Source organism: Carya illinoinensis, chromosome 13 (assembly GCF_018687715.1).
Source record: "Carya illinoinensis cultivar Pawnee chromosome 13, C.illinoinensisPawnee_v1, whole genome shotgun sequence".
Lineage (NCBI taxonomy): Eukaryota > Viridiplantae > Streptophyta > Magnoliopsida > Fagales > Juglandaceae > Carya > Carya illinoinensis.
In genome coordinates, this window is record NC_056764.1 from 1055277 (window position 1) to 1067685 (window position 12409).

A 12409-nucleotide genomic window follows, 5' to 3' on the forward strand; every position below is an offset into this window, starting at 1 on the left:
TTTGGAAAGTTCATAAATAGAGAGAAACTTATAGTATTGCCCAAAGCGTCACGATTAGCAAGACTATCTGCTAAAATATTTCATTCTCTGTCAACATGGTTAACTTCAATTATATAAAACTATGTAGCTCAAAGATGTTCAGACGTTTACGATGGAAATTTCACCTTTTTTTTTTCTTCCTTTTGACAATTTCCCAGCAAAAACTCACACCCAAAACATCCCAAATCTCGATTGGACACAAGAAATTATCTTATTTTTCGGCAATTCCAACCCCGTGACCATGTCTCCACAAGAGATCAAACATAAGACTACAATTTGATTATTACCACCACTCATTGTCCCCTATTACAAAATCATTATCTTCTTGTCAAACAATGCCTGTTTCTCAAATGAAAAAAACACATATAGCTGAATATGGAAAAAGTCCACCTAAAATCAAGTTACATATCTATATACAAAATCTTGCAAATATTTATTTGTGGGTCCTCCATTATTTTGTTCTTGACCCATAAATCTTTGCTGAATTTAGAGGATTTTTCATCATAAAGTTTTTGTTCCCCGAAAATCCGTCTGGTCACTAACCTACAAAATGTTAGGGTCGATTACAATTTTCAGGTTACGTACAAGACAAAGAAGCTATGTACCTTTCGCTGCTAAAAGCCAATATGCTGATCTCTAAAGTAAGAAGCTGATCTAAGGATATACTCTTTGAATCAACAACTGCTTATGTTTACAGCATAAGCTTTCTCTTTCAATGATGATATCTGTACCTTGGAAACACCTATTGCCTCAAGTTGGACCTGTTTTTTGTTGTAATCATTTCTTAAAACTGACAAATTCCCCACACCAGACCCAAAGAGACAGAAGGAAAGCCAAGAAAACACAGAGAGAGAGAGAGAGAGAGAGAGAGAGAGAGAGAGAGAGAGAGAGAGAGAGAGAGAGTATGTAAATTTTTCATCAAACTTGAGGTGGTGAAGGTAAGTTTCGGGCGGCAGCAAAGAGTCAGAGACATTTACAGAGCCTTGGACCCATCAATTTCCTCCAATATTAGTTTTTAGACATTGGGTTTACATGTTGGAATTAAGATATGTTAATAAGAAGGGAAAAGATGTGAAATGACTGCCTTATAAAGTTTTTTGGCTAATAGAATTCCATTAATGCAGAGAAACCGTTTTGCTGTAACCACTATCGCAAACATAAGAGGAAAAAAAGAATGAAAACCTTGAAACTATGGGCCAAGAATCCAACAAAAGGTTCCTTACAATATTGTAATGATTACATGATGACTTTACAGTCCAATATTGTTTCCCCACACGTTTATCAAGCAATTAGTTAATAACCTCCTAGTTTTTTTATTAGAACAAAAGAAAAAAGGAATCACTTCATTGTTGAATGATGTATTGTTGTTTCATGTTTAGGGAAGATGCTTAGGATTTTGATCATTCATTGGGAGGAATGAGATTTTTTTCATTCACTTATAAGCCATTTAACTAAGTAAACTGATTGGATAAAAAAGAAAAAAAAAGAGTAAACTTATTTGATGAGATAAGAGATATTTATATGTGATCTAAGATTGTAAAATATAAGATGAGAATTACCACTTTCACTTAAAAATAAAAAGGAAAAGAAAAGGAAATCTTCAATTGGGGCCATTGAATATACATGTTTTGGTAGCAACAGGCCTTAAAAGATAAAAAAGTATTAAAGGAGTGGAGCCAAGTACCCCCAGTATTCCACACCTAAAGTTAAATGCTTCCATCCACTTTTGGCATTTTCCAGAGCTGCCTTGTCTCTTTGTCCAAATGCAAGAAGAAAGTACCCAGTGGATGGTCTTTGGCTTTGAAAAGAATCCAAACAGAGGTTTTGGAGGTACTTGGAAGCCTTTCCTTGCAATCACCACTACCCACTAAACAACAAACAAGGGTGCTGTCTTCTTTTGTTAGGGCATTTTTGGATTGGTGCTGTGCTTGAAAATGATACCCAGTTTGGCCAGCTCTTATTCCCATCCACTTCGCATACTGACAAAATTCAACCTAGAGAGAGAAACAAACAAAGTTTACTCAAAGAGAAAATCTAGAAAGAAAGAGACGGGGGAGAGAGAGACGGGGGAGAGAGAGAGAGAATGGGAGAGAGCGGGCTCTGTTACCTCTGTATTTCAGAAAATACCATATTCCTCTGATTCTACCAAGGAAAAACAAATTGATGACGACAAAAACAACCTCTTGTTCTGTCACACGCAGCCATGGAAAATTCCTTCAACACATGACCTTTAATTCCAATACCCACTTTGCATCAAAACCCTGCATAAATCTGATAACCTCTTTGATGGATTGAGTGAGTCGTCAAGCTTTGAGATTTTCTCGGGGGTTTTCTGGATTTTTGATCAATTTGAAAACCCAGTTGGGAACTTAAAGGTGGTGGTGTACTTGAACAGTTCTCAAGGAGGAACGTTTTCTGGTAATTTCTCCTGTTTCTGTTTCATGAGTCTGATCCCTTTGATGAATTCTGGAAAATAATACACCTTCCCGCTGGAGGATGCCTTCGATTTTTGTATACTAGGTGAAATTTTCTTGCATTCTGACATGGTTTGTTTGATGGGAAAATGAAATTGTTGGAATATAACATAAATGAGGTTTCCAATTCCATTTTTGGAGTATTATGGTATCTGGAAAGCATTATGTGTCAATCCACTGGGCCTTGCTTGTTAACGATTTGGTTTTGTTTTGTCCATCTTTCTCCTTTCTGTTCTTCCGTAACTTCAGGTGCAGTTTTGGCTTACTATGTTGAGCTTGTTAAATAGCTTCAGAACGATTGAAGCATAAAATGCAGGCAACAAATTTGGTTTTCTGTTCCTCTGCCTCTATAAATTTTATTTTAGTCTGTGATTCTTTTTCGTGGTCAATCTCTAATACTGTTAAGATATTGGAAGGAGAAGTTCCTCTTTTCTTGAAATTGTATTATGATTCTTTAAGTAATTCGAAATCCAAATATGCTCTGTTCAGCTATCTGAATGTTGGAAAGAAATTATGGGTAAAGGGTATTAAGAGTACGGGCTTGATCGGATCTGTTGTTTTCGGAAAAGGTCGTTTTATACATACATACATATATAAAACATGGCTTCTAATTAGCATTCTTTAATTACCTTTAAAAAAAATCTAAAGCATTGATTCTTCTTCCCATCAGCTTTCCCAGTAATCAAAAGGTGCAGTGTAATATTCCAGTATTAATATTAATTCCCTTTAGTCTCATTCTAGCTATTTCCAAATGCTTCAGATTTTCCATTCCAATTGCTCAGAACTTGCTCATAGTTGTTTATGGCTGGAACGTTTCAAGATGATGGGTCTTCTTTAAATTCTTCACCCCTCTTTCCATGGATGTCACTATCTCCTGGGTCAGGATCACCATACTCCTGGCCCAAGGAGCTGAAAACTGAGGAGGGGGGTTTGTATTTGATACAGCTTCTTCAAGCCTGTGCTTACCATGTGGCTGCTGGTAGTATTGAGAATGCTGATATTGGCCTTGAGCATAGTTCCCATCTTGCCTCTGCCGATGGCAATGCAATGCAGCGAATTGCTGCATACTTCGCTGAGGCACTTGCTGATAGGATGCTTAAAGCCTCACGGCCTGGCCTGCATAAAGCCCTCACTTCAACAAAAATATCATCTCTGTCTGAGAAGGTTTTTGTTCAAAAACTGTTCTTTGAGCTCTGCCCGTTCCTAAAGGTTGCATATGTGGTCACAAATCAAGCGATTATAGAAGCTATGGAGGGGGAGAAGATGGTTCATATTATTGACTTATATTCATTTGAACCAGCCCAGTGGATTGATTTTCTTCAGACAATAAGTGCACGGCCAGAAGGCCCACCCCATTTGAGAATTACAGGAATTCATGAACATAAAGAGGTATTGGAGCAAATGGCTCTTCGGTTGACTGTAGAAGCCGACAGGTTGGACATCCCGTTTCGATTCATTCCTATATTGAGCAAATTAGAGGATCTTGATCTTGAAAGTTTAGGGGTAAAGACAGGTGAAGCACTTGCTGTCAGCTCTGTACTTCAACTACATTCTCTCTTGGCTGCTGATGAGGAAGTCCTCAGAAGGAACTCTCCGTCGTTATCAAAGATCCATCCCAAAGTTTTCCACCTGGACCAGAGGACTTTACGAGAGTTCCTTGAGAAGGATCCGATCAATGTGTACATGGCCAGTCCTGATTCTGCCTCCACATCATCCCCATATTCTCCAAGTGCTTCCCCAAGAATGAGGACCTTTCTAAATTCTCTTTGGGCGCTCTCCCCAAAACTAATGGTAGTGACTGAGCAGGAAGCAAACCACAATGGTTTTACTTTAATGGAGAGGGCTATTGGAGCATTGCATTTCTATGCTGCTCTCTTTGATAGTTTGGAGTCTACCGTGTCAAGATTACCGATGGAGCGACAAAAGATTGAGAAGACACTTTTTGGAGAGGAAATTAAAAACATCATAGCATGTGAGGGAGCAGAGAGAAAGGAAAGGCACGAAAAACTTGAGAAATGGATTGCGAGGCTCGAGTCAGCCCGTTTTGGGAGGGTGCCTTTTAGCTATCACTGTAGGTTGCAAGTGAGTAGACTTCTGAAGAGCTATGGTGATAATGGGTACAATATCAAAGATGAGAATGACTGTTTGGTTATCTGCTGGAACGATAGGCCCCTCTTTTCGGTATCAGCCTGGAGATTCAGAAAGTGACACTGAGATTAGTTGCTATGTTGGGACTGACTGTTCTTTTCTTCTTGTTCCTTTTTTATTGGCAAGTGCCGTTTCTTCTACTGCTTCATGCTCTCTTTTCGTTTTCTTCTGTGTATAAAGGGATGTTATGTTTTCAGTCTTCTGCGACTGCATACTGACGGAAAGGAATCGAGAACTTCATTCTCTGTTCCAAAAATTCTGTTGTTTTTTCATTGGTTTTAGTTTCCTTTGTATAAGTTGATGTTTTGTATGTTATGGCCGAAACCATGTTCTGAAGAAATATATGGATGCTCTCTCTCTCACGCGCGCGCCCACACACACAAAAGGACCTTGGGTTATGGAATAAAAGTACGTACTTAAACCATCTGCTGCTTGATTTAGCTCTCTCTAGACTTGGAGAAATTACAGTAATCCGATGATTGAAAAAACGCCTCTGGGATGGGCACGACTCGGAAGAACAGAACAAGAACGGGAACTCCAATAAATGCTTCACGCTAACTGGAATTTTCAGAAATGCAAGACGGATACATTATATTCAACAACAGCATCCCCAGATTTTGGACCGAAACTTACTGTCTTTGCCAAAGCGTAGCCCCGAGCAAATCGGAAAACGCCACTGCCTCCTACGATTGGCATTTCTCTGACCGTATCAAGAACAGGATTCCGCCCAAGAATGCTAAGGGCACTCCCATTGTAAATACCTTCTAAAAAGGATAAATTTATCACCATAAGCAACCCAATGTCATGTTGAGAAGCCAAAGCATATATGCCCTGAGCTCTTCCCACAAGCTTTGAACCTGGTTCTGGCCCTTCAGTCAATGGGTCATCTATCATGTAAGTAGCACCAAAGCCACCAACTGACCTGTTTGGTGGCGTGATAATCCTAACTGCAGTCGGGTTCTTGCCGTCTAAGATGTCATGGAAATAGAAGTGCAAGTGGGTCATTTTCTCCATGCGTTTTGTATACATGGTTATGGGGGATTGCTGCGAGAACACTCCAAAACTGGTGGGGAATGAAGTGGAGAAGAGGATGAGATAAAGAGTACTAACGGATAGAGTGAGAAGATCAGAAGTCATTTTGCATCAGTTTTCAGCTCTATTGGCCTGCAGTGGTATAAGACTATGAGAGGTTATTTATAGGGTACAGCTGACAAGTGGCCAGTGGGTTGATATATAAGATTTCAACCGATTCGTATTTCGTGGAATCGCACTTGCATTTTTTAACAAATATAAGGAAATAGATGCTTTCATAGTTTCATGACTTGCAGAGACATCAAGTTTGATAATAAATTATAAACAGTTTCACAGTTACAAGCATGCGGGATTCTTGTTTGTGGAACAAGTCAAATCATGAGTAGCCCCGTCTGAGCCAAGTAGTGATCAGACCATTTCCAAGAAATGACCATCACGTCCTGATCAAGCTGGCTTAACAGCTAGATGTAATCAGATTTTGACAAATATGTGTGCAAAACCTCATGTAAAAGGCAGATGGAGGAGTGCTAATTAAGATTATCACTTAACTAGATGCTAATTTTAAAAATGCTAGCTATAATTAAGCTAGTATCCCTCATCATCAAGAGTCCGTTTTCCAATTAATATATGTTGGTCACATGATTCCAAATGTGAGTCACAAATTTGAACTGGATTTCATCACATTTGCCTGCCTTAATTCTTTCTCTGAGAGCATGGCATCTAGCTAATCAATCTATATAGCTAGCTTACATGCCCCTATTTAAACATATGAGAATCAGAAACATGCATGAGTACCGATCATACGCGTGTGCGTGCCTGGTATTTATATATAAAGTGTGGTGGTATGAAAGTTGAAAGAAAAGGGAAAAGAATGGAAGAAAGAAGAAGGATAAAGGTTTGCTATGTGGACAATTTCATTTTCAGATGACATATAGTGGTCATGCCCATAAGACCTTTTCTTTTTTTGACGGTGGATTCAAATGATTCTAAGATTAGCTTGCATGCATGCTTGCTTCACAACCAAGGCTCCATATATACCTTTTCTTTTCCTTTTTGCTGTTGTATTTCATTTTTCAGGTTACGTATGGTAGGTTGCCACAAATTCATTCCCACTGTACGTACCCAATGAACCGTGTCTGACAAACTTGATCCATTTTGAGACACGTATATATACGTGATCTGTCATTTTCAAATTGGCTTGCGTGCGAATATATGAAGTGGAAATTTCTTCTAGGAAAGAGATAGCTAGGGACATCATGAAGAGACGTGTTATTTGTATTTGTTATCACGAGTACTCATATGAAAGCTGAAGCGTGACCGCAAACCCCGAGTGCTTTTGTGTAAGTCCAAAGAATTTTATCGTGTACAATCAAAATTACATATTAATTTAAATATTAATATTAATTTATTTATATTTAAAATTTAAGTTAATATTATTTTTAATAAAATTTATTTTTTAACCAATCAGTATATTAAATTGATGAACATATTAATATATAGTTATACTTATAATTAGATTTTTTCAAATTAAAATTTCTTTATTAACAAGTCGTCTCAAGTACGTACTGATAAAATTAGCTAAATGGACTTTGCTACATGCAGTCGGTAAATACAGTCGGCGTACAGTCGGCTGTACAGAATAAATAAAAAAAATTATAAATTTTTTTTTTATATTCAGGGGGACCTACATGAATAAAAAAAAAGTTATAAAAATAATTTTTTTTTTATGTAGGTTTCATATTAATTTACTTTTTTACAGCTGACTGCATACCGACTGTATCTATCAACTGCAAAAAGTATTTCTATATGATGAATAGAGCTCACGCAGTAGTCGTTTGAAGAGAAACAGACTGGGCCGGGGCTGTGAATTCAAATGTACGTACGTGGTAGACAGTACTACTGCATGCATAATTATTTAATAGGATTTCACTATTTTTCACAGCAACATTATTCGAAAAATAAATGAATAAAGAAGACTCCAAGGCATGCCCATTGATCAGTTTAGAAGTTTGAAAATAAACTAGCTAGGTAGGCACGAATATTAGATCATGTGATCATATATGGGTTAAGCTCGAAATGCCATACATATATTAATTATATGGTATTCAACAGGGGCATCTCGTGTTTGGATCAACCCTAAATATTGAATGTGCCAAAGCTTAGCCACGAGCATTCCTGAAAATTTGAAATGCCCGCTACCTCCAACAATGGGCATTTCTTTCGCGTCATTAAGCACTCATGCATGCAGGATTTCTCCCAAGAATGCTGACCCCACTACCGTTATGCTTACCTAGCAGGAAAGCAAAGTTCAGGACCATATATAAGCATTGCTAGCTCGTTTTGAGCAGCCATGGAATATAATCCTAGCTAGCTTGCATTAACGAGCTCTTCCCACGAGTTTTGAAGTTGAAAAGTTCATACCCACGAGTGCATCATCCATCATCATTGTGTCCCCGAAGTTGAAAATGGTACTCATGTTTGGTGGCCGGCCCTGCAATTCTGACAGCACTTGGGACGTTTTTGCAACTAAGGATGTCATGGATCGAGGTAGAAGTATTGGAGGTGGCTCATATTTTCCTTGCGCTTTATCGCTATGGAATCAATAATTTCCTGAACAAAAGCTCCACTACTGATAATATTCAGAAAGTGTTACAAATAAAAGATTGATGCAAGAAAAAGAAACTGAAATGAATAGAAAAACTCTTATTGAATCACTACAAAAAAAATGACTTTTTGTAGCCAATTTATAACGGCGAAAAGACTATTAGCCGCTATAAATTGATTGCTAATAGTCTTTTCGCCGCTATAAATTGACCGTAAAAGGTCATTTTTCTTGTAGTGAATTCGTGCCCTGCCTCTTACATGTATCTCTGTTTTTATACAAGTAAGTAACTAAGGGTATATTGGTAAGCTAACAACAATTATACTGTAACAGAAATAACAGAATTACATCTAATTGAAAATTAACTATCTAATAGTCCCCCTCAAGATGATGTGTATATATTGTGCACATTCATCTTGGACAAAAGGGAGAAGAAAGAATTAGAACCCAATGATTTAGTTAGCATGTCTACAACTTGATGAGATGAAGAGATGTGCATAGTTTTGATTATTCCAGCCTGCACTTTCTCTCTTACAAGATGACAATCCACCTTTATATGCTTGGTCCTTTCATGAAAGATTGGATTAGAAGCTATATGCAATGCAGCTTGATTATCACAAAATAATAATGATGTTTTGGAAAATGTTTGATGACAATCTGCAAGTAAAGAATGAATCCATGTAATTTCACAGACTACACACGCCATAGACTTGTACTCAGCTTCAGCAGATGACTTTGAGATTGTCTTCTATTTCTTTGATTTCCAAGATACAAGAGAATCTCCAATGAACACACAAAAACCAGAAACTGATCTTCTTGTGTTAGGGCAGCTAGCCCAATCTGAATCAGCAAATGCTTTGATGTGTATGGAAGAGGATGCTGAGAAGAAAAGTCCCTGTCCTGGAGCCTTTTTGATATATCTTAATACCCTCAAAGCAGCTTGCATGTGTGGCATTCGTGGTTGATCTAGAAATTGACTTAGTTGATGAACAGAAAATGTGATATCTGGTCGTGTGTTTGTAAGATATATCAGTCTGCCAATAAGTCTTCTATAGGTTGTAGGATCTTCTAATAACTCTCCATCTTCCTTGCTGAGTTTAGAATAAGTATCCATATGAAAGTTTACTGGTTTAGAACCAAGTAAGCCAATGTCATCCAACAATTCTAAGGCATACTTTCTTTGACAGATTGAAATGCCTTGTTTTGTTCTAGCAACCTCCATCCCCAAAAAATATTTAACAAGTTCAAGATCTTTCAGTTTAAACTGATTATTGAGATCAATTTTAATAGTTTCCACTGTCAACATATCATTGCTAGCTAGGAGTATATCATCAACATATACTAACAAGGCTACAAAAACATTTCCTTCTTTCCTTGTGAATAAGGAATAGTCTGACTTGGACTGCTGAAAACCAAGTTGAACTAAAGCTGTTGTGAATTTTGAATTCCACTGTCTAGATACCTATCTTAGGCCATAGAGTGATTTCTGCAATTTACACACTCTAGTGTCCCCCTTTCGAAGATAGCCAGGTGGTAACTTCCTGTAAACCTCTTCATCTAACTCCCTATATAAAAATGCATTGTTGACATCAAGATGAATAAGATGTCAACCATGTATTGCAGCTAGGGACAAAATACATCTTACTGTCACCATCTTAGCAAAAGGAGAAAAAGTTTCAAAAAAATCAAGACCCTCCTTTTGAGTATACCATTTTGCTACTAATCTTGCCTTATATCTCTCAATGGAACCATCAGCATTATATTTGATTTTATAGATCCACTTGCAGCCTATAGGAATTTTATTTGGTGGAAGGTCAGTGATTTTTCAAGTATTGTTTGATTCTAGAGCAGCTATTTCAAGAGACATAACTTCTCTCCAATGGCTGTGATGTACAGCCTGATGATAGAATTCAGGCTCTACTTGAGATGAAATAGAAACACTAAATGCACGATGAGAGGTTGACAGTTTGGAATATGAAACAAAATCAGAAATGTTGTAAGGAGTTTTAGAATGCTTACAGGACATACCTTCAGAAGAGTTGTTAGAGGTAGAAGCTGCTATATTACAATGATAATTCTGCAAGTACCCAAGGGCTTTATGCTGTCTAGTAGATTTTCTCAAACAAGGGAATTGAATCTCATTTTGAATCTCATTTTGAATATCAAGTTGAGGGGAAGAAGTGTTTGGGGAATTGCTAGGCTCAGATTGGGAAGGAATACTTGTTGAAGAATTATCTAAAAAATTATTAGAAGCAGCAATATTTTCAGATTGAGATAGATATGGAGGCTGAGTATTTGTAGTGGAAACTGTGTCATGAATGTATTGAGGTATGACAACTTGAGATGAGGTGGAACTGGATTGAAGGTTAGAATAGAAAGGAAATATGCCCTCTTAAAAAACAACATCTCTGGAAATGAAAAAAGATTTATTCTCAAGATCAAACAATTTGTATCCTTTTGTGCCAAAAGGATATCCAATGAATATACATTTTCTAGCTCTAGGTGCAAACTTAGACCTATTTTGAGTGAGAGTTGAAGCATAACATAGTGAGCCAAAGACCTTTAAGGTTTTATATGATGGAGTGATTCCATGTAAAATTTCATGAGGAGACTTGTTATTTAAAATAGGAGAAGGAATCCTATTGATTATATATGTAGCTGTAAGTATGCATTCACCCTAGAAATTTAAAGGTACATTTGATTGAAACCTTAAAGCCCTAGCTACATTGAGAAGATGTTGGTGTTTGCGTTCAACTATTGAATTTTGTTGTGGTGTTTCTACATAAGATTTTTGGTGAACTATTCCTTTTGAAGAGAAAAACTCTATCATGTTAAATTCTGGACCATTATCAGTTCTTACAGTTTTAACTCTTGTTTTGAATTGTGTAAGAACTAGATTATAAAATGATATGAATATAGGTCTTACATCTGATTTAGATTTCATAAGATATACCCATGTTGATCGAGAATGATCATCAACTATTGTAAGGAAATATTAAAAATTATCATGAGTAGAAACTGAGAAGGGGCCCCATATATCATAATGTAAGAGATGGAAAGGAAAAGTGGCAGTGTATTTATGATTAGGAAATGACAGCCTTTTTTGTTTACTATAGGACATACAGAACAATGTTTCATTTGTACATCTTTATTTGAACAAACAACCTCTGAAATTGATTTAGAAAGTACTAGCAATCTAGATAGAGATGGATGGCCAAGTCTACAATGCCAAAGATGAAGTTTGGAGTCTATTACTGAATTAATATTTGGCAAATTAGAAAAGCTACAAACAACATTAGCCTGTGGTTGTTGCAGCAGATATAGACCAGCAATTCTTCTACCCTTCCCAATCATCCTCCATGGGGTAAGGCCTTGAATATAGCACTCATTAGTCATAAAAATAAAACAAAATTTCTGATGATTTGTTAATTTGGTAATAGAAATCAGATTATAAGAAAAGGATGGTACACAAAGTACATCTTTTAGAATTAAGTTTTCAGATACTTGAACACTACTAATATGTGTAACTGGAGCACTATCACCATTTGGAAGTTTCATAGATGAATTGACTTTCTGAGTGATGTTTGTAAAGAAATCAACAAAATGTATGATGTGGTATGTGGCACCTGTATCTATGATCCAAGTGGTTTGATTGAATTTGTTTGGAATACTGAAAATTGATAGGCATGTATGTGATGGATTTATACCTACTGAAGAAGATAGCAGATTTGGATTTGAAGAAACAGTTGCTGCTTGATGATTGGATATTTGACTGTTGTGGATTAAAGCAAGTAGTTGCTGACATTCTTCTTGAGAGAAAGGCAGTGAATTTGTTGAATCAATGGGAGTACTCTCAGGTTGAATCATGACATGATTTGCTATAGAAAACTTTCCCCTCTGTTGCTTATAATTTGGAGGATAGCCATGGATCTTGTAGTACTTGTCTACTGTGTGATTGGTCATTCCACAGTGAGTGCATAACAATTTCTCTTTTCTACTTTGCTGCCTCACGAAATTCTGTTTTGGATTCTCTGGTTTCTTGCTCAAGAAAGCTGCTGTTTGCATGTTAGTGAGCCTTAAAGATCCAAGTTCTTGCTGTTTTTCTTCTTGAATG

The 12409-nt window shown here is 37.0% G+C and overlaps 2 protein-coding genes across 3 annotated transcripts; one reads left to right on the plus strand and one right to left on the minus strand.

Moving 5' to 3' along the window:
* Positions 1–1945: 1945 nt before the first annotated feature.
* On the plus strand, positions 1946–4985 carry LOC122292318 (GRAS family protein TF80-like). 2 transcript variants are annotated; one of them, XM_043100600.1, is made up of 2 exons: positions 1946–2559; positions 3274–4985. In XM_043100600.1, the coding sequence occupies exon 2, from the start codon at positions 3315–3317 to the stop codon at positions 4719–4721; it is 1407 nt and encodes a 468-aa protein (XP_042956534.1). In that variant the 5' UTR covers positions 1946–2559; positions 3274–3314; the 3' UTR covers positions 4722–4985. The 2 variants fall into 2 exon arrangements, with proteins under 2 accessions (XP_042956534.1, XP_042956533.1); XM_043100599.1 differs by having other exon boundaries at positions 1949–2457.
* Positions 4986–5070: 85 nt separating this feature from the next.
* LOC122292319 (dirigent protein 22-like) lies at positions 5071–5904 on the minus strand. Its single transcript, XM_043100601.1, has one exon. It carries the CDS (start codon positions 5796–5798, stop codon positions 5229–5231), a length of 570 nt encoding a protein of 189 aa, XP_042956535.1. The 5' UTR covers positions 5799–5904; the 3' UTR covers positions 5071–5228.
* Positions 5905–12409: the final 6505 nt, after the last annotated feature.

Coding starts and splice junctions, on each gene's coding strand:
- LOC122292318 (XM_043100600.1), top strand. CDS start 3,315: ATGGCTGGAACGTTTCAAGATGATGGGTCTTCTTTAAATTCTTCACCC.
- LOC122292319 (XM_043100601.1), bottom strand. CDS start 5,798: ATGACTTCTGATCTTCTCACTCTATCCGTTAGTACTCTTTATCTCATC.